This window comes from Colletes latitarsis, chromosome 13, assembly GCF_051014445.1.
Source record: "Colletes latitarsis isolate SP2378_abdomen chromosome 13, iyColLati1, whole genome shotgun sequence".
Taxonomy (NCBI): domain Eukaryota; kingdom Metazoa; phylum Arthropoda; class Insecta; order Hymenoptera; family Colletidae; genus Colletes; species Colletes latitarsis.
Window position 1 is genome coordinate 9,924,181 of NC_135146.1, and position 24,272 is coordinate 9,948,452.

The following is a 24,272-nucleotide window of genomic DNA, read 5'->3' on the forward strand; positions in this document are numbered from 1 at the left end:
GAAACATGATCCAACATTCACAGCCAAGTCCACGCAAGTGTGAAACGTACCAATCGATTGCACTTTTAGCATTTTCTATTTACCCATTCATCATTATGCATAGATTCATGATAATAAAAATAAAATAGTTGCTTGAATTATAAACGTTTAAAAGAATGCGAGACATACTAGAAAAATAAATAAACATCTCAATAGTCAGAGTCTAAAAATTTAGTATGACGCATCCGGTTTCGATCGAGTCATCAACTTGTATACGTATGTTGCTCGTAAATTGTTGTCACCTTCGAGAACAAAAATATACGCTCGCTATATATAAAGACTGTTTCCGCTACAGATAGTTTTCAACACGCAAGCAATATTTATGCTCAATATTTCGTTGAGTTTCCCAACGATAGGGAATATAATGCAGAATATTTCAAATAACATTGATACATTTGCAACGTATGGCTTTACAATTAATATCATTAATCCTTTCACGTTCCATTCTAGCATAATTGTTCCAATTATACTGACTTTTGTAATCGTTCGTAGGCCTGAAACGTGTGGCTTGGCCACCACCTCCGGAGGACCAGGACTTTGACTTTGTGGAACAAGGACCGGTGCAAGCGAAGGTAAATATTTCGGTTTGAACAAATTTTACCAGGAAGCCACGAATAGAGAGAAAGGACCTGATCCTTAAAATGGTGTATTAATACAATTCTTGCATCAACTGCCCTTACCCTAATAACTTTTATCAGATTCTAACGATTACTGTTAGGAAAGTGTTGTTTTTTTTATAGAATTAATTAGTAATGTTCAGTATCGATGGAAGAATCCTGTTTTCATTAAAAGTTTGTGATTTCCTTATTATCTTGCACTCGTCGTTTGCTCGTTGTTGCATACTAGGCGTTGATGATGTCCTTTTATGTTTCTTTTTGGGCCCTCCACGTTATCAATGTTATGTGCTTGTTACGTCGTAATTCGAGAAAATGTATCCTGCAATTTAGAAAAAGTTTGCGTTATTCGTAGTGAAATAAATGAATTAGTTAAAATTCAATGCTTGCAACGAGTGTTAGAAAGTTTTTGATTTACAAATTGAGTTCCAAATTGCGTGTACCCGCACGCCCCTGCTAAATGTACAATGGCGAGGAGGGAAAGAATTATTTATATCCGTATTAGAAACGAAGAATCATACTTTTGAGTACGCGGTTGACTACACCGTCGTGTCGAGGCGAATATACACAGTTAGGGACAAAAGTATGATGAAAAAGGATATCACTGAAATTGAATTAATATAGGATTACTAATTACTGTTAATGTTTAATGGCGATAATATATTTGGTAGTGGAAAACATAAGATAATATAAATTTGAGTATATAATTACATAGCATATACAGGGTGTTCGACCACCACTGGGAAAAATTTTAATGGGTTAAAAATTCCTTTTTAATTTTTAGTAATTTTGTTTGACGCCCTACAGAAAAGTTGTCTAATACTTTTTTGTAGGCATCCATGAACTCTACTTCAGAAAAAAGTTTCATTGAAATATATTCACAATTGTAGGAGTTATGACTGTTTGAAATTGGATCATTTTTATGGGGGTTTTCTCATTTCGCGAGGTCAAGGACCAACTTTTCGAATATTTTTGCGATTTGTACGTATTGCCCATCAAAATACGCGTAGTTTGTTTTTTTAAACTTTAAAATTGTCCAATCCGTTCAGAAGTTATGGCGTTTTAAAGATACGCTTTAAATTTCGGGGAACCATTAGATTAGATTTTCGGTAAGGAATTTTTTTCTCGAAAGTGGGTAGGATTTCGGGGGTATGTGTAATGACCAAAAATGATTGTAATTAACCCCCCTAACAGAAAATAATTTTTCCAGTACGATTTGAAATTGTTTTTTTCGTCGAAACATTTAAACACCTACCCCCTGTCGATTTTTCTTAAAAATTCGTTTTTCATTTTTAGTATTTTTGTTTGACGCCCTACAGAAAAGTTGTCTAATACTTTTTTGTAGGTACCTATGGGCTCTGCTTCAGAAAAAAGTTTCATTGAAATATATTCACAGTTGTAGGAGTTATGGCTGTTTGGAAATTGTACCACTTTTATGGGGTTTTCCAACTTTACGGGGTTAAGGGATAACTTTTCGGATATTTTTGGAATTTCTACATATTCTGCATTAAAATACGCGTTGTTTGCCGTTTGTAACATTAAAATTGTCCAATCTGTTCAGAAGTTATGGCGTTTTAAAGATACGCTTTAAATTTCAGGGAACCATTAGATTAGATTTTTGGTAAGGAATTTTTTTCTCGAAAGTGGTTAAGAATTCACAGTTATGTCTATTCACCAAAAAAGATTATAATTGACTCCCGTAACTAAATATAATTTTTTTAATATGTTTTGAAATTTTTTAATTTCGTCGACATTTGTTCACTTACTCAATTTTTTTCTCAAAAATGATTAGGTTTTCGAGGATATGTGTATTCACCAAAAATGCTTGTAATTGACCCTTGCAACTATATATAATTTTTTTAGTATGATTTGAAATTTTTTAATTTCGTCTAAAAATTTTAATACTTACTCGAATTTTTTTCTCGAAAATGGTTAGGTTTTCGGGGATATGTTTATTCACCAAAAATGCTTGTAATTGACCCCTGCAACTATATATAATTTTTTTAGTATGATTTGAAATTTTTTAATTTCGTCTAAAAATTTAGGCACCAACTCCCTGTCGATTTTTCTTAAAAATTCGTTTTCAATTTTTAGTAATTTTGTTTGACGCCCTACAGAAAAGTTGTCTAATACTTTTTTGTAGGTACCTATGGGCTCTGCTTCAGAAAAAAGTTTCATTGAAATATATTCACAATTGTAGGAGTTATGGCTGTTTGAAAATTGGACCATTTTTATAGTGCTTTTCTCATTTTGCGGGGTGAAGGACCAACTTTTCGAATATTTTTGCGATTTGTACGTATTGCCCATCAAAATACGCGTAGTTTGCTTTTTTAAATATTAAAATCGTCCAATCCGTTCAGAAGTTATGATGTTTTAAAGATACACATGAAATTTTCGGTAATGAATTTTTTTCTCGAAACTGAGTAGAATTTCGGAAGTATGTGTATTCACCAAAAATGATTGTAATTGACCCTCACAACCGAAAATAATTTTTCCAGAACGATTTGAAATTTTTGAATTTAATTGTTAATAACTTTTTAACGAAGCCTCCATCAACAAATTGGTATTCTTGATTTTCGTCTTATTTTGGCCTCTAGAATCCTCTATTAAAATTTTTCCCAGGGGTGGCCGAACACCCTGTATAAGACACAGAGTATGCATATATACATACATATACACATGATATATATATATATATATATATATATATATATATAATTACACAGTATAGCGTGCTTGGGGATTCCCCAATATGGCCGATCGCTACTCTGACAGAAAGCGCCATCTTGCGGACGCATGCGCGCCACATTTTTATTAATACGGGATTCACGCCATGCTCTACAAGATTTCAGTCCAATTTCATGCAATCTTCGTTTTATTGTTTTCGACACATCTGATCCTACTGCATACTCTTTGATACTTTATAACACGGTAACGTATCTCATTGAAATTTATTCTAAGTTAAGTCTAGGTTATGTCTCAGTCCAAAAGAATTAAATTTCGGATTTGATATAAAATTTCTGCTGTTTGTTGCATTTTTATATCGTCCAACGCTTAATGTTACTTGTAATTTGTATAAATATCTTGCCTCGCAGTAATGTATCAACTGCCTCACTGGGGTTGATTCCTTGTTTAAACTTAATTTTGTTATTTAAGTAATCCATACACTATAAAGGTAAATGTTAAAGGAAGCTTAAACCCGTAATCATAATGCTATAGTGATTAAATTTCATTGATATTCAGTATCATCATCTGTCCGCTTACTGTTGCCCTTAACTGTATACTGAGAATAATGTCTCCGAAGAAACCAGAAACGGGCAAACAAAATTCGTCGACCGAGGACACGGCAATGCGTACAAAAAGCCTCTGTTTTCCGTTTGAAAAGACCCGTGGAATAGGTGATCGCGCCTCGTACCAGAGCAGTCCCTCGTCAGGTTCGTCGCCTCAGCCGGCGTCGACGATCGCTCGTTCGTCGACTCAGGGCGCCGTTCCATCGTCCCCGTCGTCGATTAGTCCTGCTGGAACTCTGCGACAGCCTTCTTCTCACTTCCAACACCAACCTGTGCCGAAGGGCTGGGCGCCTGTAACGCCTCCTGCTACCTCTCCGATATCGCCACAACCGATTCAACCGGTTTCCTGGTCGGGACAACAGAATCACCATCCGCAGGTAAGTGATCCGGGGCATAGGTGTCGACTTCCTTCCGCCTTAGACTATTTGCAACGTATCTGGTACCACCTAACAACGGTTACAAAACAATTAATATATATTTGGATGTGATGGCACAGGAAAGCAAACAAAACTTAGAACCAATCGTATAGCACGGTGTGGAAGCTCTGTCATTGAATTGTACCGGACTGGAAGTCGACACTTGTGCATATATCAGATCGTCCCATGAATAATATCTTTAGAACGATCTGATATCTTGGACAGTTCTATCGACAGGTGGATCGCTTCGCAGGAGAGATGCACGATAAGGAAATATTAATGTTCATTTCCTCTGTATACATATATTCCTCTGTTCTGGAACGAGCGTGTAGTCAACAGGCGTGTTAATTCTTAAAATCCACTTCCCTTGGATTCCTATACGCTAATTCAATCGTGTTATTAATTACAGCAACACCCTCAGGATAGTTACTCGTCACAGCGACAACCGCAACTTCAAACAGCCCCTACTCCATTCGAACCACCACCCTCTACCATCACACTACGTCCGGAGCCTCCAATTTCACAGGTTCGTGAAACGTTTATTGATAATTTAATTTTTTCAGATTCCTATTGCTCGCTTCCAACGTATCTCATGAGGTACCAAGTTATCAAAAAAGTGTTCTGACAAAAGTTTTACTTAAAAGGGCACGTTATACATCATTTTCGTGTATGGTGATCATATAATGTGAATCTTTGAATAAAACAAGTTTTGTAAGAGTACTTTTTTGATACTTTCAATGAGATATTCCACTTTTTGCAGTTAAACCTTCAATGAGATATTCCACCTTATGAGATATCTCACCTTTCACAGATAAACATTCAATGAAATATTCCACCTTTTGCAGTTAAACCTTCAATGAGATATTCCACCTTTTGCAGTTAAATATTCAATGAAATATCCCACCTCGTGAGATATTCTACCTTTCGCAGTTTAACCTTCAATGAGATATTCTACCTCATGAAATATCCCACCTTTCGCAGATAAACATTCAATGAGATATTCCATATCATGAGATATCCCACATTTTGCAAATAAACCTTCAATGAGGTGTTCCACTTTATGAGATATCCCACCTTTCACAGATAAACATTCAATGAGATATTCCATATCATGAGATATCCCACCTTTTGCAAATAAACCTTGAATGAGGTATTCCACCTTATGAGATATCCCACCTTTCACAGATAAACATTCAATGAGATATTCCATATCATGAGATATCCCACCTTTTGCAAATAAACCTTGAATGAGATATTCCACCTTTCGCAGTTTAACCTTGAATGAGATATTCCACCTCATGAAATATCCCATCTTTTGCAGTTAAACCTTCAATGAGATATTCCACCTTATGAGATACCTCACCTTTCACAGATGAACATTCAATGAAATATTCCACCTTTTGCAGTTAAACCTTCAATGAGATATTCCACCTTTCGAGATATCTCACCTTTCACAGATAAACATTCAATGAAATATTCCACCTTTTGCAGTTAAACCTTCAATGAGATATTCCACCTCTTGCAGTTAAATATTCAATGAAATATACCACCTCGTGAGATATTCCACCTTTCGCAGTTAAACCTTCAATGAGATATTTCACCTTTCACAGTTAAACCTTCAATAAGATATTCCACCTTTCGCAGTTAAACCTTCAATGAGGTGTTCCACTTTATGAGATATCCCATCTCATGAGATATTTCATCTTTCGCAGTTAAACATTCAATGAGATATTCCACCTTTCGCAGTTACACTTTCAATGAGATATTCCAACTTTCGCAGTTAAACCTTCAATGAGATATTCCAACTTTCGCAGTTAAACCTTCAATGAGATATTCCACCTTTCGCAGTTTAACCTTCAATAAGATATTTCACCTTTTGCAGTTAAACCTTCAATGAGATATTCCACCTTTCGCAGTTTAACCTTCAATGAGATATTCCATCTCATGAAATATCCCATCTTTTGCAATTAAACCTTCAATGAGATATCCCACCTTTCACCGATAAACATTCAATGAAATATTCCACCTTTTGCAGTTAAACCTTGAATGAGATATTTCACCTTTTGCAGTTAAACCTTCAATGAGATATTCCACCTTCCGCAGTAAAACCTTCAATGAGATATTCCACCTCATGAAATATCCCATCTTTTGCAGTTAAACCTTCAATAAGATATTCCACCTTTCACAGATAAACATTCAATGAGATATCCCACCTCATGAGATATTCCACCTTTCACAGTTAAATCTTCAATGAAATATCCCACCTCATGAGATATTCCACCTTTCGCAGTTAAACATTCAATGAGATATCCCACCTCATGAAATATTCCACCTTTCGCAGGTAAACCTTCAATGAGAGAACCCAGCTTTCGCAGTTAAACCTTCAATGAGATATCCCATCTTTTGCAGTTAAACCTTCAATAAGATATTCCACCTTTCACAGATAAACATTCAATGAGATATCCCACCTCATGAGATATTCCATCTTTCGCAGTTAAACATTCAATGAGATATTTCACCTTTCGCAGTTTAACCTTCAATGAGATATTCCAACTTTCGCAGTTAAACCTTCAATGAGATATTCCACCTTTCGCAGTTTAACCTTCAATGAGATATTCCATCTCATGAAATATCCCATCTTTTGCAATTAAACCTTCAATGAGATATCCCACCTTTCACCGATAAACATTCAATGAAATATTCCACCTTTTGCAGTTAAACCTTGAATGAGATATTTCACCTTTTGCAGTTAAACCTTCAATGAGATATTCCACCTTCCGCAGTTAAACCTTCAATGAGATATTCCACCTCATGAAATATCCCATCTTTTGCAGTTAAACCTTCAATAAGATATTCCACCTTTCACAGATAAACATTCAATGAGATATCCCACCTCATGAGATATTCCACCTTTCACAGTTAAATCTTCAATGAAATATCCCACCTCATGAGATATTCCACCTTTCGCAGTTAAACATTCAATGAGATATCCCACCTCATGAAATATTCCACCTTTCGCAGCTAAACCTTCAATGAGAGATCCCAGCTTTCGCAGTTAAACCTTCAATGAGATATCCCACCTTTCGCAATGAAACTTTCAATGAGATATTCCACCTCATGAAATATTCCACCTTCCGCAGTTAAACCTTCAATAATATGATGTTCCACCTCATAAGATATTCTACCTTTCGCAGTTAAATGTAACATCCTCTCTGCGTATATTATCGAACATCTGAGCTTTTCCATGACTCCTTTCGTAACATCTGCTAGCGGCACAGCTTCCTCCTGGTCCTCTTGCTCCCAATATTGCTCTGTTTGCTCCCTTTCATAGTATTTTGGGAACTTTAGGCACCAGCGCCCGTTTACCAAGCTCAACCTGCCGCAACAAAGGCTCCAGTTAGCGGAAACATGAGGGGAGACTTGAAATGGCCACCGCCAGCGGTGAAAGCTCAAACAGAAGCGGAAAACAGAGCCAGGATGGAACTGGCGAGAGGACCAGCTGTCAGACCTCGAAGAGTAAAGAAGGATTACAGCGGTTTCTTCGCTCAGCACGCCTTGAACAGTTCGTACCCTGGCTATCGAGCTCCACCAGGCACTCAATACTTCACCCCAGCCTATCAACATTAGCGAATCTATTCAATAGTTGTTTACTTCTCTATCTATCTATCTATCTCTGGAAACGTCGTCCTGGGCTTGATTTTTGATCTCTCGTTGAAAATTACCCTAGGAATCTTCGCGAGGATGTCTCGATACATAGAAATCGCTCAGGGGCTGTTCTCGTTGGATTTCGAAATTTGTGCACACAGAGCACAGAGTAAAATGATGGATCGAATGATTGTTTCTCCAGGACTCGAGACTGTACACGGATTGTGTTTTCGCTTTTCCAGTTCTCGGGTCCGAATTGGCGCGATGCTTTCACGAGACAAGATGAACACCTTCATTGGGATTTCGAATTTCAACGTAACTTGTATATACTGAGACTGACAATTGCTTTTTATCCTCGTTACTTTCGTTCAAACGTAAAATTAAGCGTTCATTAGGACAAAATGTTTCAACCCAAATCTTCCCATCGTAGATGGGGTCACTTTTCAGCCAAATTTTTACACTTATTCTTTCAGATGCACCCCTAAGTTAGGTTTCAACCCACCTTTAGTAAAATGCTGATCAATAGCGTAGCTCTAAGTAATATTTAACGCGAAACGTTAGCGTACAAATAAAAAAAAACACTAATGCTTCTGAGAAAAGCTTTTTATCTCGTGAAAGAGTGGTAAACACTGAAACGTTGAGTAGTAGCGAAATAAGAAACGAATAAGATCGAATGAAAATCGAACAAAAATGTTGCGAGACATTGAGACGAACACGTCCTGATATCGCAAACGTTTTTGTAAAACGATTAAACGACCACGTGTCTATTGAATAACGTAACTTTGTAATAATGTAACATATTGATGTGTATAAATAAAGGATATTTACAAATTTAAACGTGGACCGTGAATTTTCAATCGTTTAAAAAAATTTATTTCAATATATAATGGAAATATAATATCGTAATTTGCTTTATAAATAAATATACAAAATATATATTCGTGTACTAAAAATGTAGACTATTTTGTACAGAATATATAGCAACGGTGAAAATTGAGAAGATTTTATTTGAAAATAAGCAATCGAGATTGTAGATTAATTCGTTAATCTGCAATGTTTATCCGTTATTTTTGAATAAAATTTTCCCAACTTCGCTAGTGGTGAATGCTTGGAAAAAAATCACATTTTTGTTCATTTGTAATCTTATAATTGAAAAGTAAGGTAAGAGAAACATTTACTCGCGACTAATAAATAAATGCTAAGAGTCCACCATTAACACTCTTTTTTTTGTTCGTGGTCTATCGTTTAAATAAGTATTAAACATGTACATTAAGGGCGATTATCTTACTCGTTAAAAGTAACACGTTTAATCGTTAAAAAAATAATCTATCAGGAATATGATCTTTGATTGGAGTTTATTTGCTAACAATTTTCCCTGAGATCATCTTGCTTTTCTTTTTAAATTCAAATTCATTCGCAGCATTATAAATATCCTATCGTTTCAAATAAACCTTGAATAGATCTTTTATAATACTCATATTTATAGAATTCTGTTTCGCTAAAGTGATGCATTCTCTTTTCCTAGCCCTTTCGTTGCACCGTACTGCATAATAATGTTACTCCAAACTCTTACTACGCTTGCAATTTTAGACTACGAAATAGCCTAATCTTTATATAAAATCAATTCATTCAATCTTGCAGTGTAAGATAACGAAATTCCGATTAAGATTTTACGCCATATTATGCAAATGTACAACTATATAGGAAAAAGTTTCAGACTAACGAAAAACCATGTGTTTGTTGTATAGCTTGTTGCAGCTTGTATCTTAATCTTTCTCGGGTTTGATATCGTGGGAGGTCGAGTAAATTGAAACACGTATGAGCGACGGGCAACATACGTTCATCACCCAATGGTTGTATCGTAATCTGGAACAAAACAAAACGCTTAATTGGAACAATTTAAACGTTTAAAAGTTGCATGTGTGGCGCTGCTTTGTTGCGGTAGGAACTGGAACTATCGTAGAAGGGCAGAAAAGGAAAACAGGGGGCGCTAGTGGGCCCATCAGTGAGGCTTCCTAGCAGGCCCAAACTGGGATATTGGAAATTTCTTATTATTATTCTCCTGTGTTGTTGCAGCACCTTGAATAGAGGCCCTATGATCTATATTTAAAGTAGAGGTTAGTATCTAGTAATGTTTATGTTAGTAATTACAGTTTCCCTCGTGTTAGAGCTTGAGATATGATGAGTATGGTGTTGGAGTTAGTTCATGATTAATCTGGAAGTTTTAATCTGTATCTTTCGTGGATTGTTGTCAGGATTGAAGCTCTTTAGCATGGTTAGCTTCATGACTTGCAAATGTATTCTATTTTTGCTTCCTCATGCAGTGAAGCGGTTGTGTGATATTGGAGTTTGTTAAGTATCATACGGTACCTATTTTGGATTACTTGGATTTTGGAAATGTGTACTTTTGTGTAGACAAAGTTTGAGAGAGGTAGAGAGTAGGCTGTCTCTAGAGATGAGTGTACGCAGGAGACTAATTCCTTTGCACGCTCAGTCTTGGATGTTATGCTGCCATTTTAATTCTGTGTCGAACCACATTCCCAAGTATTTCACCTTTTTGGACCAGGGGATGGATTGTCTATCGTGATGTTTGTGAGATTAGGTTTTAGTTTGTGAGTGAAGAAGACTGCCTCAGTTTTTGTTGAGTTTATGGTCAGTTTCCAGGTCCGTGAAGGATTCAAGTGAGCTTGAGCATACTTGACTGCGTGGTTGCGAGCCCATGAGGAGTAGATTGTAGTGTCATCGGCATAGAGGGCTTGGTATTGGGATTTTTGGGAATGTCGTTGATGTAGATGTTGAAAAGTATGGGACCCAGGACTGACCCCCATGTGAAGTGTTCTGGGAGTGGACTGTGTACCGTTGTAGGTTACTGATATAGTTCTGTTTGACAGGAAGCTGTGTGTTATTTTGATTTGGTGTTTAGGTAGGTTGATATGATGTAGTTTGAGCAGGAGTCCATTGCGTCAGACAGTGTCGAAGGTCTAGCAGGACTAGAGCTACAGAACTTGTTCGCTTCTAGTGCAATGTCTTCCTGCAGTCTGAGGGCTTGGTGGATAGTGGAATGGTTGGACTGAAAGCTGAATTTTTCCGAGATTAGGGTGTTGTTTCTAAGGTGAATTTTGATTTGGGTGAGAATGACTTTTCCCAGGATTTTATCGAGGAGATTTAGGAGGCTAATAGGTCTGTAGTTGTTTGGGATTAGTGTGAGCTTTTCCTGATTTGAGGAAAGGTACAATTTTTGTGATTTTCCATGCTTTGAGAAAACAGGCTAAGGTTATAGATTTGCCTGAGTAGTATAGTTGTAGGATCATTCTGTTAGGTAGGATTTTGAGTTGAATTGTAGTGATTTTTTCGTGTTCTCGGGATTTGCTGTTCCTTAAACTCTTGAGAAAATGAAATGATGAGAATGATGATGAGAAAATCAAGAATACCAATTTGTTGATAGAGGCTTCGTTAAAAAGTTATTAACATTTAAAGTTCCACTTATATTGAATTTTTTTCTCGAAAGTGGATAGGATTCGGGAGGTATGTCTAATGACCAAAAATGATTGTAATTGACTCCCGCAACCGAAAAAAATTTTTTTAGAATAATTTGACAAATTTAGGCACCAACCCCCTGTCGATTTTTATTAAGAATTCGTTTTTGATTTTTAGTAATTTCGTTTGACACCGTACAGAAAAGTTGTATAATAATTTTTTGTAGGTAGCCATGAGCTCTACTTCAGAAAAAAATTCCATTGAAATATCTTCACTATTGTAAGAGTTATGGCTGTTTGAAAATTGGACCATTTTTATGGGGTTTTTCCAACTTTACGGGGTTAAGGAACAACTCTTTGGATATTTTTGGAATTTCTACATATTCTTCATTAAAATACGCATAGTTTGCTTTTTGAAACGTTAAAATCGTCCAATCCGTTCAGAAGTTATGACCTTTCAAAAATACGCATGAAATTTTGGGGCACCATTTCTGGCCTCAGATTATATTTTCAGTAAGGAATTTTTTTCTCGAAAGTGGTTAAGATTAGAGGGGTATGTCTATTGACCAAAAATTATTGTTATAGATCCTCCTAGCTAAAAATAATTTTTTTAGACAGATTTCGAAATTTTTTTTTTCGTTGAAAAACTCAGGCTACCCTCCGTCGATTTTCCTTAAAAATTCGTTTTTTATTTTTAATAAATTTGGTTGGCGTTGTATGGAAAAGTTGTTTAGAACTTTTTTGTAGGTATCCGTGAGCTCTACTTTAGAAAAAAATTTCAATGAGATACATTCACTATTGTAAGAGTTATGGCTGTTTGAAAATTGGACCATTTTTATGGGGTTTTTCCAACTTTACGGAGTTAAGGAACAACTCTTTGGATATTTTTGGAATTTCTACATATTCTTCATTAAAATACGCATAGTTTGCTTTTTGAAACGTTAAAATCGTCCAATCCGTTCAGAAGTTATGACCTTTCAAAAATACGCATGAAATTTTGGGGCACCATTTCAGGCCTCAGATTATATTTTCAGTAAGGAATTTTTTTCTCGAAAGTGGTTAAGATTACAGGGGTATGTCTATTGACCAAAAATTATTGTTATAGATCCTCCTAGCTAAAAATAATTTTTTTAGACAGATTTCGACATTTTTTTTTTCGTTGAAAAACTTAGGCTACCCTCCGTCGATTTTCCTTAAAAATTCGTTTTTTATTTTTAATAAATTTGGTTGGCGTTGTATGGAAAAGTTGTTTAGAACTTTTTTGTAGGTATCCGTGAGCTCTACTTTAGAAAAAAATTTCAATGAGATACATTCACTATTGTAAGAGTTATGGCTGTTTGAAAATTGAACCATTTTTATACGGTTTTTCTCATTTTTCGGGGTGAGGACTCAACTTTTCGGATATTGTTAGAATTCCTACATATTCTTCACCAAAATACGCGTTATTTGCATTTTGGAACAATAAAATCGTCCAATCCATTCAGAAGTTATGACATTTCAAAAATACGCATGAAATTTTGGGGTACCATTTCTGGCCTCAGATTATATTTTCAGTAAGGAATTTTTTTTCTCGAAAGTGGTTAAGATTACAGGGGTATGTCTATTGACCAAAAATTATTGTTATAGATCCTCCTAGCTAAAAATAATTTTTTTAGACAGATTTCGAAATTTTTTTTTTCGTTGAAAAACTCAGGCTACCCTCCGTCGATTTTCCTTAAAAATTCGTTTTTTATTTTTAATAAATTTGGTTGGCGTTGTATGGAAAAGTTGTTTAGAACTTTTTTGTAGGTATCCGTGAGCTCTACTTTAGAAAAAAATTTCAATGAGATACATTCACTATTGTAAGAGTTATGGCTGTTTGAAAATTGAACCATTTTTATACGGTTTTTCTCATTTTTCGGGGTCAGGACTCAACTTTTCGGATATTGTTAGAATTCCTACATATTCTTCCCCAAAATACGCGTTATTTGCAATTTAAAACATTAAAATCGTCCAATCCATTCAGAAGTTATGGCGTTTTAAAGATACGCTTTAAATTTCGGGGAACCATTAGATTAGATTTTCGGTAAAGAATTTTTTTCTAGAAAGTGCGTGAGATTTCGAGGGTATGTCTATTCACCAAAAATTATTGTAATTGACCCCTGCAACTAAAAATAATTTTTCCAAAAAGATTTGAAAATTTTTTTTCCCCGTCGACAAAATTTCGCACCTTTTCGAATTTTTTTCTCAAAACTGGGTAGGATTTCAAGAATATATCTAATGACCAAAAATGATTATAACTGACCCCAGCAACTAAAAATAATTTTTGCCGAACGATTTGAAATTTTTGAATTTAATTGTCAATAACTTTTTAACTAGGCCTCCATCAACAAATTGGTATTCTTGATTTTCGTCTTAATTTGGGCCTCCAGAATCCCCCATTAATATTTTTCCCAGGGGTGGCTGAACCCCCTATATAGCAACTGAGGGAGGCAAGCACGGGAAACAACGCCACACATGCAATCATATCACCAACCTACCTTGATCGCTTTCATGCCTTGTATAGGTATTCTATCGCTTCCAGTTAAAAACAATAAAAACTTTTTCTTCTCCTCCAAAGACAGTTCACGAAATACTTGCCAAAACAATTGAATCGTAGGATCGTTTTTCGTATACCCTTCTTTATACATTGCATTCTTTTCCAACTCCTCCCAATCATAATCTTCATTTCCTACCACCACTGCCATTAATTCGTAACTATGAAACAACTCCAGCACTCTTCCACCGCAAACTTTATGGAAACCTTTGTGAAATTCTTTAAAATGCACTTCGACAGATTTGTTCAGTATATAATCTACGTACAAGTCAACGAACTGTTTTCTACAAACAATAACGACGCCATTATTTATAAGAACACACGCGTGTAAATAGAACAGAAACATTTGAAAATATGTACTTATTTTTCAATGTAACTGGAATTTTACTACCTCCTGGTATAAGTTCGTAAATTCTTTTCTCACCAAACGCTTCTCTGACAACTTCAAAGTTCAGACAAAAGATTTCTTCGAAATCCGGTTCGTCGTAATCGAGTACGCTTTGCATGCTCCTGCAACAATATTAATATCACCATAACGCTTGCATAGCTTCAGACAAGACCAGTATTTTATCTCGAGTGTTTTGCACCCTAAAATCCAACATATTTCAAAAATCATATCATACTTAGCGAGTACTGGGGACATTTCTTTAACATCGATCAGTCCAACTGGTTCGAGCAACAATTTCTTATATAAAGCCAGTGGGAATGGTAAATCAATAATAATGAAATTGTAAATTACAAGCCCACAGAGGACTCCGATGAGAAAATACATATTTTCATCCTCGAAAGAGTCTTCGCTGAACCAAATGATTCTGGTCTCTTCGTACTGTTTGAACATACCGTACTTTGGGTCAAGAATTTCTTTCAACAGAAGCATAAAGAACTCTTTCTTAACGCCTCCTGCATCTTCTGCTTCCTCACCGTGAAACTTTACCTGTAACAATTTCATTAATGAAACTTTAGATACTTAAACTCTTTTAGAATACTCACTCGTAGAGGTTTTTTCAAGTCTCTGGAATCATAGCGGGACAGTTCCAATAAAGTGTCTGCAACTATGTTTTCGCGAGACACGTTCAACAGCACAAATTGAATATTATGGTGCTCGTTTACAGAGAATGGGTACAAAAACATTTGATACGTGGCAGCTCGAGTAGCAGCTTCGTTCATTGCTGACTGCATCTAACGTAACATAGAGAAGTTTAAACATTGTAACATGTGCAACGTAAGCTTACTTTGTACCTGAATGGCTTGATCGGTCTCAAGCAGTATCGTCTTTGCTTGAGCGTCCAGAAGAAAAGGATAGTGACAGAAGACTTTCTGGCACTGAAACAAATTTGAGTTATTTAAGAGTCAAGATTGAGTAAATCGTAGATATATTCGACTTACAGAATAGTGTTCCTTCTCTACGATCCACTTCACATAATCGTCTCTAATGTCTATGTATTCTATCAATTCTGGTAAATGAAATGTAGCGTAGGGCACAATGTTCCTTTCTTTGCCTTCGTTATTCAATTTATTTAGTAAATGTAAGAAATCCAAAACAAGTTGGAGCGTAGCATCCCAGGGCACAACCTAATGAATTTAGTTCCTACAGTGCTACTGAAATAAGTGTTTCACTGTTTATCGTGACTATTACCTTTGTTGCTTTCGATTCCTTTACGTAATGAAGAACAACTGACTTATGAATTCTGACTAATCTTTCGAAATAGTGCGATGGCGCTTCGGCCCACCATTTAGATACAATTTCAAGAACCTCTGGTTTTAATGCTAAAACAGCTTTGCAAAATGGTTTATGCAATAAATTACGATTAATGGGATCTGCAAAACCGTGATACAAAGGTAATATTAAGAAGATTCTTAAAGATTCCAGACAATATATGCTAGATGGTAAGCTAGCATAGGATGGAATCAAGCTCTCTGATATGCAAGTAAATATCTAAAGAAGGAATAATTAATTCGTAGTAATTTAAAACGTCAGAGTATTTGAACTTTCGTAAAACGTGTTTTCGTGTATACCAGTTCCTGAATCGTGTTGTTATCCAATTCCCTAATAATTCCAAACGATCTGCTAGCTTGATTCAGATCCAGTCCGTGTTGTTTGCTTGAACATCCATAGTGATTATCGTTATTAAGCAAAAATGATCCGTTCAAACAAGCTTGGCTCTTAAATACGGTCTCTAAATATCTGTAAGAACATCGATTCACCGAATTTTATTATTTTTATCATTGATTATACAGGGCGACGAAACTAAGACTAAAAATGACATAGAGAGCACAGTGGAATTTTATTTTTTCTTAATTTTTAAATTCAATAGAATTAACAAGGGACCATCGCAAGGTGTAAATCTCCAATTTAGATGAAACTTCGCAATTATGTAGCTCTCACAAATCTATTAGACACGTATTTTTTTGTAGCTGCTAATATTCACTTTAAGGGGTTGAAATCAGCCCTCAAAGTTGGGGGTTCGAAACATACTTTGTTGAATATCTCGGAAACTATTAGAGATAGGGGTGTGCTTCAAATGGATGAAATTTATGTTTTCAAACGGCGAATTTGACGGTGTAAAGAGATTTGCAAAACTTTTATTTGTTTAAACAATATGTTAAAAAATAGCACATTTCTTTATTTTTCTCGTTGGATGTTAATGATTTTTTTTTCTCCGTTTGTACAGAGAAACTACACATCCATGTACAAAATACGGATAAATTGGAATTTTGATTTTTTCACGATAAAGAAAGATTTTATATTTGTAATTTTTTTCGTATCTCGTGTTTGGCCAACCCTGGGAAAAATTTTAATGGGAGATTCTAGAGGCCAAAATAAGTCGAAAATCAAGAATACCAATTTGTTGATGGTGGCTTCGTTAAGAAGTTATTAACGTTTAAAGTTCCAACAATACTGAATTTTTTTCTCGAAAGTGGGTAAGATTTCGAGAGTATGTCTATTGACCAAAAATTATTGTTATAGATCCCCCTGGCTAAAAATAATTTTTTTGACAGATTTCAAAATTTTTTTTTCGTCGAAAAATTTAGGCACCTACCCTCCGTCGATTTTCCTTAAAAATTCGTTTTTGATTTTTAATAATTTTGTTTGACGTCCTACAGAAAAATTGTTTAATACTTTTTTGTAGGTACCTATGGGCTCTACTTCAGAAAAAAGTTTCATTGAAATATATTCACTATTATAGGAGTTATGGCTGTTTGAAGATTGGACCATTTTTATGTAGTTTTTCTCATTTTATGGGGTCAAGGAATAACTTTTTCAATATTCTTAGAATTTCTAAATATTCTACACTAAAATACGCGTCGTTTGGCTTTTTGAACATTAAAATCGTCCAATTCGTTCAGGAGTTATGGTGTTTTAAAGATTCGCATGAAATTTCGGGGTACCATTTCTGGCTTCACATAATATTTTCGGTAAGGAATTTTTTTCTCCAAAGTGGGTAGGATTTCGAGGGTATGTCTATTGACCAAAAATAATTGTAATTGATCCCCCTAGCTAGAAATAATTTTTTCAGAACGATTTCAAAATTTTCATTTCTGCCGAAAAATTTAGGCACTTTGTCGAATTATTTTCTCGAAAGTGGGTAGGATTTCGAGAGTACGTCTACTGACCAAAAATTATTGTTATAGATCCCCCTAGCTAAAAATAATTTTTTAGACAGATTTCAAAATTTTTTTTTCGTCGAAAAATTTAGGCACCTACCCTCCATCGAGTTTCCTTAAAAATTCGTTTTTGATTTTTAATAATTTTGTTTGACGTCCTACAGAAAAATTGTTTAATACTTTTTTGTAGGTACCTATGGGCTCTACTTCAGAAAAAAGTTTCATTGAAATATATTCACTATTATAGGAGTTATGGCTGTTTGAAGATTGGGCCATTTTTATGGAGTTTTTCTCATTTTATGGGGTCAAGGAATAACTTTTTCAATATTCTTAGAATTTCTAAATATTCTTCACTAAAATACGCGTTGAATGCTTTTTGAAACATTAAAATCGCCCAATCCGTTCAGGAGTTATAACGTTTTAAAGATTCGCATGAAATTTCGGGGTACTATTTCTGGCTTCACATAATATTTTCGGTAAGGAATTTTTTTCTCCAAAGTGGGTAGGATTTCGAGAGTATGTCTATTGACCAAAAATACTTGTAATTGATCCCCCTAGCTAGAAATAATTTTTTCAGAACGATTTCAAAATTTTCATTTCTGCCGAAAAATTTAGGCACTTTGTCGAATTATTTTCTCGAAAGTGGGTAGAATTTCGAGAGTACGTCTACTGACCAAAAATTATTGTTATAGATCCCCCTAGCTAAAAATAATTTTTTAGACAGATTTCAAAATTTTTTTTTCGTCGAAAAATTTAGGCACCTACCCTCCATCGAGTTTCCTTAAAAATTCGTTTTTGATTTTTAATAATTTCGCTTGACGTCCTACAAAAAAATTGTTTAATACTTTTTTGTAGGTACCTATGGGCTCTACTTCAGAAAAAAGTTTCATTGAAATATATTCACTATTATAGGAGTTATGGCTGTTTGAAGATTGGACCATTTTTATGTAGTTTTTCTCATTTTATGGGGTCAAGGAATAACTTTTTCAATATTCTTAGAATTCCTAAATATTCTACGTTAAAATACGCGTCGTTTGGCTTTTTGAACATTAAAATCGTCCAAACCGTTCAAAAGTTATGGCATTTTAAAGATTTGCATGAAATTGCGAGGAAGCATTCCTAGCCAGAAATTATATTTTCGGTAGAGAATTTTTTTCTCGAAAATGGTTAAGATTTTGAGGGTATGTCTATTGACCAAAAATGATTGTAATTGGTCCCTGCAATCAAAAATAATTTTTTTAGAACGATTTAAAATTTTTTAATTTTCTTGAAAAATTTCACACCTTCTCGAATTTTTTTCTCGAAGGAGGGTAGGATTACGGGGATATGTGTATTCATGAAAAATGATTGTAATTAACCCCCGCAACCGAAAATAATTTTTTCAAACCGATTTGAAATTTTTTAATTTAATTGTTAATAACTTTATAACGAAGCCTCCATCAACAAATTGGTATTCTTGATTTTCGTCTTATTTTGGCCTCTAGAATCTCCCATTAAAATTTTTCCCAGGGTTGGCCGAACACCCTGTATGCGATCTGGTACTTCGTACAACACGAAATACAAAAAAAATTAGAAATATAAAATCTTTCTTTATCGTGAAAAAATCAAAATTCCAATTTATCCGTATTTTGTACATGGATATGTAGTTTCTCTGTACAAATGGAGAAAAAAAAATCATTAACATCCAACGAGAAAAATAAAGAAATGTGCTATTTTTTAACATATTCTTTAAACAAATAAAAGTTTTGCAAATCTCTTTGCACCATCAAATTCGCCGTTTAAAAACATAAATTTCATCCCTTTGAAGCACACCCCTATCTCTAATAGTTTCCGAGATATTCAACAAAGTATGTTTCGAACCCCCAACTTTGAGGGCTGATTTCAACCCCTTAAAGCGAATATTAGCAGCTACAAAAAAATACGTGTCTAATAGATTTATGAGAACTACATAATTGCGAAGTTTCATCTAAATTGGAGATTTACACCTCGGGATGGTCCCTTGTTAGTTGTTTCTAGAATCATCATGTAGAAATATCACTGGTCACTCAAAAGAACCACCCAAAGGAACGTAAAATCTATTTACGACATTTGGAATAATCTTAGGTACTAACTTTTCTACTCACGTCATAAGGTCATGATCAATTGGCGAGCCTGGTGGAACTCTCTGACATGCCATTAATTGTTCTTCGTTTATTTCAAGAATTTGATAAGAAGATCCTAATATTCTACAGTCGTCTGGTTCTATATTATCCTGCAGAAATTACATTATATTATAAATTATATCATTAGTAGTTACATGTGGATTCGAACAGTGGAAAACCAAGTACCTTCCGTGGGATTACGGTTGCGAAACAATGATCACCACCAGTAAAGATATGAGTAACTATACAGTCGATGCTAGAGAAACTGAATTCCTTATCAAGATCAATCATCGCAGTGCCATTAGGGGCAACCCATGGTCCATGTACTACCTGCGGAGTGGCTATACTACGTGTAACACGGTTGCCCAATTGTCCTGCCCCACCCAAACCCCATGCGTAAATTCTTCCACGAGATGGCACCAATGCCAATGTGTGTCTTTTACCACAGGAGATCTTGCAAAATAAACACTCACATAGCACCTTGACAATCAAGAGAAACAGTTTGTTTACAAAATTATTACATACCTGCGTAACTGTGCTACCCATAAGTTCCATAACTTGACGGGGCAAAATTTCATTCGAATTATTTCCATGCCCCAACTGACCGTACATTCCTGCTCCGCAAGTGAACACCCCACCATCCTAGAACAATGAGGCGTAACACAACAGTTTTTCAAATATTAATAAAACTTCATAGAACGCAGGTTGAAGATACTTACCAATGTCAAAAATACAGAAAATTCTTCACCGCATGCTGCGTAACATACTTTTGCATTCTGCAAGGTTTGCAACTGGCAAGGAATGTTCCTGTCCTGTGTGTTGTTTAGCCCCAACTGACCAAACGTATTTTTGCCCCAACCGAATATAGCTCCTGCGAAAGATTCATTTACCTTCACGTTTTATGAGAATGTTTCCTTTCTTGCTACTACGTTACCTGATTTCGATATGGCTATGCTGTGATACCCTCCGCAGGCAATAAAAGCAATAGGCACACCGACTAGACTACTTACAAGTTTAGGCTTTATTTCGTTTTTGATGTCGGAACCCAAACCAAGTTGCCCTTCGTTATTAGAGCCCCAACTATATAATTCGCCATTATTCGTCAATGCGAGCGTATGCTTCGCACCGCAAGCTATTTGCACAATTACGCTAGTACCAAGTGTTTTTACCATACGTGGCGTACACTCGATAATATTTTTGGAATTCAAACCTGCAAAGTTTGAAGTATTAACTGAACGAACAGCATCTAGAAATTATCGAAAGACACATTAATTTTGGTAATGTTACCTAGCTGGCCTTCTCCGTTAGATCCCCAACTAAACAGCTGCCCCCATTCATTTACTACTACCGTGTGATGTGCACCGCAAGCTACCTTTTTAAATACAAATGCATCTAAGTCAGGTACCAACTCTAAACATAAAACAATTTTGTTAATATTTGAAAAGTTATCTGAAGGAATAAGTGGCAAATTTGAGAAATAAGATTTGCGTCTCAAATGTTGCAAATTTTTCAGATTTAATCAATTCGAGGATTCACGTTTCTCATACTTACGAAATCTTTTTCTTCCCTTTTCGTGGCCAAGTTGTCCATAATCGTTATTTCCACACGAATATATTTGGCCATCATGGGTAATAATTATCGTATAATTTTCACCACATGCAACTAAAATTATTTCAAAGGTAACGATTATAAGAAAAATTGTTATGTGCGTTTTGGGTGAATTCACTCTTACTTTGTTCAATCTCTGCTGCTCTTTTAAAGTTTACTTCGTGGGGTATTAAAATATTCTCATCCTCGATACCACCTAAACCCAGTTCCCCGTGTATAGCACTACCCCAGCAAAACATATCTTTTGTTACTTCGAGTGAAGGATATTCCTCTGCTACAACAGGCTCACAAGCCAGACGTCGCTTTTTGGTCCAGTTTGCCTATGCAAATACCGGTACAGAAATCATAATTATCATTGCTTTCTTCTGTTTATATTCGCACTGTTTTACGGTACAGAATGTATTTGGTTTTTAAATATTAAACATGCACTATGTCTGAAGATATAAACTAAAATTAATTTGTTGCATTGTATTTACCATTTTCAATGGAATAAATTAAAAAATAGACGCAAGGAATAACTGTGATGCAAACAAATGACTCTAACATTAATGTAAAAATAAGATTAGAATGTCATGTAACAAAGAATCTATAAATATTGTAGACAGATTTGAAAACCCTGCTACGAGTGTAGACTCTTAGAGTACAAAATACCATTTGCGAGTGAACAAAAAACTAAAATTAATTTGTTGTATTGCATTTACCATTTTCAATGGAATAAATTTGAAAATAGACGCAACGAATGACTGTGATGCAAATAAATGAATCTAACGTTAATGTAAAAATAAGATTGGACTGTCATGTAACAAAGAATCTATAAATATTGTAGACAAATTTAAAAACCCTGCTGCAAGTGTAGATTCTTAGAGTACAAAATACCATTTGCGAGTGAACAAAAAACTAAAATTAATTTGTTGTATTGCATTTACCATTTTCAATGGAATAAATTTGAAAATAGACGCAACGAATGACTGTGATGCAAATAAATGAATCTAACGTTAATGTAAAAATAAGATTGGACTGTCATGTAACAAAAAATCTATAAATATTGTAGACAGATTAAAAACCCTGCTACGAGTGTAGATTCTTAGAGTACAAAATACCATTTGCGAGCGAACCATAAACTAAAATTAATTTGTTGCATTGTATTTACCATTTTCAATGGAATAAATTAAAAAATAGACGCAAGGAATAACTGTGATGCAAACAAATGAATCTAACGTTAATGTAAAAATAAGATTGGACTGTCATGTAACAAAGAATCTATAAATATTGTAGACAGATTTAAAAACCCTGCTACGAGTGTAGATTCTTAGAGTACAAAATACCATTTGCGAGCGAACAAAAAACTAAAATTAATTTGTTGCATTGCATTTACCATTTTCAATGGAATAAATTTAAAAATAGACGCAAGGAATAACTGTGATGCAAACAAATGAATCTAACGTTAATGTAAAAATAAGATTGGACTGTCATGTAACAAAAAATCTATAAATATTGTAGACAGATTTAAAAACCCTGCTACGAGAGTACACTAGAGCAGTCTATCAATCGATCAGTCTGTCATTGCCTCGTCGTTAGAAATAAAGTTGTTACCTCTCCGATTGTCTACAATATATAAATTTTTCTGTTCGTAAAGACATCTCAGTCTCATTTTAATCGCAGAATACCTCTACAACGTATCGTAACGTTAATTCTTGGTAAAAATAGAACAATCGTACCGCATGCTAAAACTTCTTCTGTTTTGCTTAATTAATACGCTTTAAAAATTGCGTTAGAAATGTTCCGAACGAGTAAGTTGTGAATTAACTTCAGAGGAAACGATCGAGTCTCGATTATGCAAGTTTCAAGCGAATCAGATGCATGCCAAGTTACACGTATAGTAAAGTAGTGAGTATCGATGATAACGTTTGGCTGAAAACAGGTATATCGGTGACTAACCATATTTTTCTGTTTCTCTCAAACTGAAAGCATCAGAGGTGCAGACGGGGCATGCTATTTATGAAAAACGTGAGGTATGTCCTAAAAATAACGTTCTTTATAATCCTCCGATAAGTTTGGAAAACATCTTTATAAAAGAAGAACATTATTTTTATATATCGGTTTATTTCTTTAGAAACATCGTGTATCATTAACGTTTCGATGCAGAACACACAGAAACGTAAAATTCCATTTAAACGTGAGTTATAGTTAAAGATGACATTGCGTAAAATGTTACGTTCGATGCAACGTACTTGGAAGAAGGTTCTATTCATTGTACCTGTTTATCCTGTCATAATCAGAATTTAAACGGGCTAGGTTAAGAGAAACGGAAGAAATTTGAGTAGCTTAAAACATGACAGTATTTACGGATCCGAATGGTAACAAATCAACAACGCAAGAACGTGAAATGCAGCAAATTTCAATTGTGAGTTGATAAGAATTTTTTTTAATAAAATACGTAACAGTCGTTTCGCTCGTTACTTACATTTCTCGTAGGTGCAATGTTTATGAAAAGCGTTTAAGTAGAATTATCAATCAGAAAATTTTTAAACGTGGTACGAATTTATTTTTAAGCCAAAAGATAAGTTTTCGATCTTAATGACCATTCACTGTTGGAAGATTACAATCGCAAGAATGGAAAAACCTAGACTGCAGTGTCGTAATAATACACCTACGAAATAATACTACCTAACAGTGTTTTTTCATATTTGACCCTTGACACACGAATGAAATTCATGAATCGTTTTGAAATATTAATCGAACGAATGTTTTTGAAAACAGAACGTTAAATAGTCAAGGATCGGAAAAGATGTTCCATAGTATTTTTCAGATAGTAATAAATTTCGTTTTCTAAAGGAATCGATAGAAACTTTTGAATTTCGA

General features: G+C 34.9%; 2 protein-coding genes across 5 annotated transcripts in view; one reads left to right on the plus strand and one right to left on the minus strand.

The window, feature by feature from the left end:
- The window catches only part of LOC143349447 (uncharacterized), a 36,996-nt gene extending 28,155 nt beyond the window's left edge, over positions 1-8,841 (plus strand). For both annotated transcript variants that reach the window (XM_076780719.1, XM_076780720.1), the window contains 4 exons: positions 532-611; positions 4,039-4,320; positions 4,769-4,885; positions 7,708-8,841. In XM_076780719.1, coding sequence (XP_076636834.1) covers positions 532-611; positions 4,039-4,320; positions 4,769-4,885; positions 7,708-7,986 — 758 coding nt within the window. In that variant the 3' untranslated portion in view covers positions 7,987-8,841. The remainder of the gene's footprint in view (positions 1-531; positions 612-4,038; positions 4,321-4,768; positions 4,886-7,707) is intronic.
- A 553-nt stretch (positions 8,842-9,394) lies between these two features.
- On the minus strand, positions 9,395-24,057 carry Herc4 (HECT and RLD domain containing E3 ubiquitin ligase 4). 3 transcript variants are annotated; one of them, XM_076780707.1, is made up of 18 exons: positions 23,875-24,057; positions 21,535-21,730; positions 21,354-21,464; positions 21,090-21,212; positions 20,737-21,012; positions 20,522-20,673; positions 20,328-20,444; positions 19,989-20,255; positions 19,785-19,912; positions 16,072-16,240; positions 15,692-15,991; positions 15,442-15,627; positions 15,295-15,378; positions 15,046-15,234; positions 14,679-14,989; positions 14,416-14,565; positions 14,000-14,339; positions 9,395-9,870 (listed from the first exon to the last, which is right to left on the minus strand). In XM_076780707.1, the coding sequence occupies exons 2-18, from the start codon at positions 21,647-21,649 to the stop codon at positions 9,718-9,720; spliced, it is 3,171 nt and encodes a 1,056-aa protein (XP_076636822.1). In that variant the 5' UTR covers positions 21,650-21,730; positions 23,875-24,057; the 3' UTR covers positions 9,395-9,717. The 3 variants fall into 3 exon arrangements, with proteins under 3 accessions (XP_076636822.1, XP_076636823.1, XP_076636821.1); XM_076780708.1 differs by lacking the exon at positions 23,875-24,057 and adding an exon at positions 23,668-23,766; XM_076780706.1 differs by lacking the exon at positions 23,875-24,057 and adding an exon at positions 23,349-23,438.
- Between the last annotated feature and the right edge of the window lie 215 nt (positions 24,058-24,272).

Coding starts and splice junctions, on each gene's coding strand:
- Herc4 (XM_076780706.1), bottom strand. Junction 21,465..21,534: donor AGCAGCAGAGATTGAACAAA/GTAAGAGTGAAT, acceptor AAATAATTTTAG/TTGCATGTGGTGAAAATTAT. Junction 15,992..16,071: donor ACAACACGATTCAGGAACTG/GTATACACGAAA, acceptor TTCCTTCTTTAG/ATATTTACTTGCATATCAGA.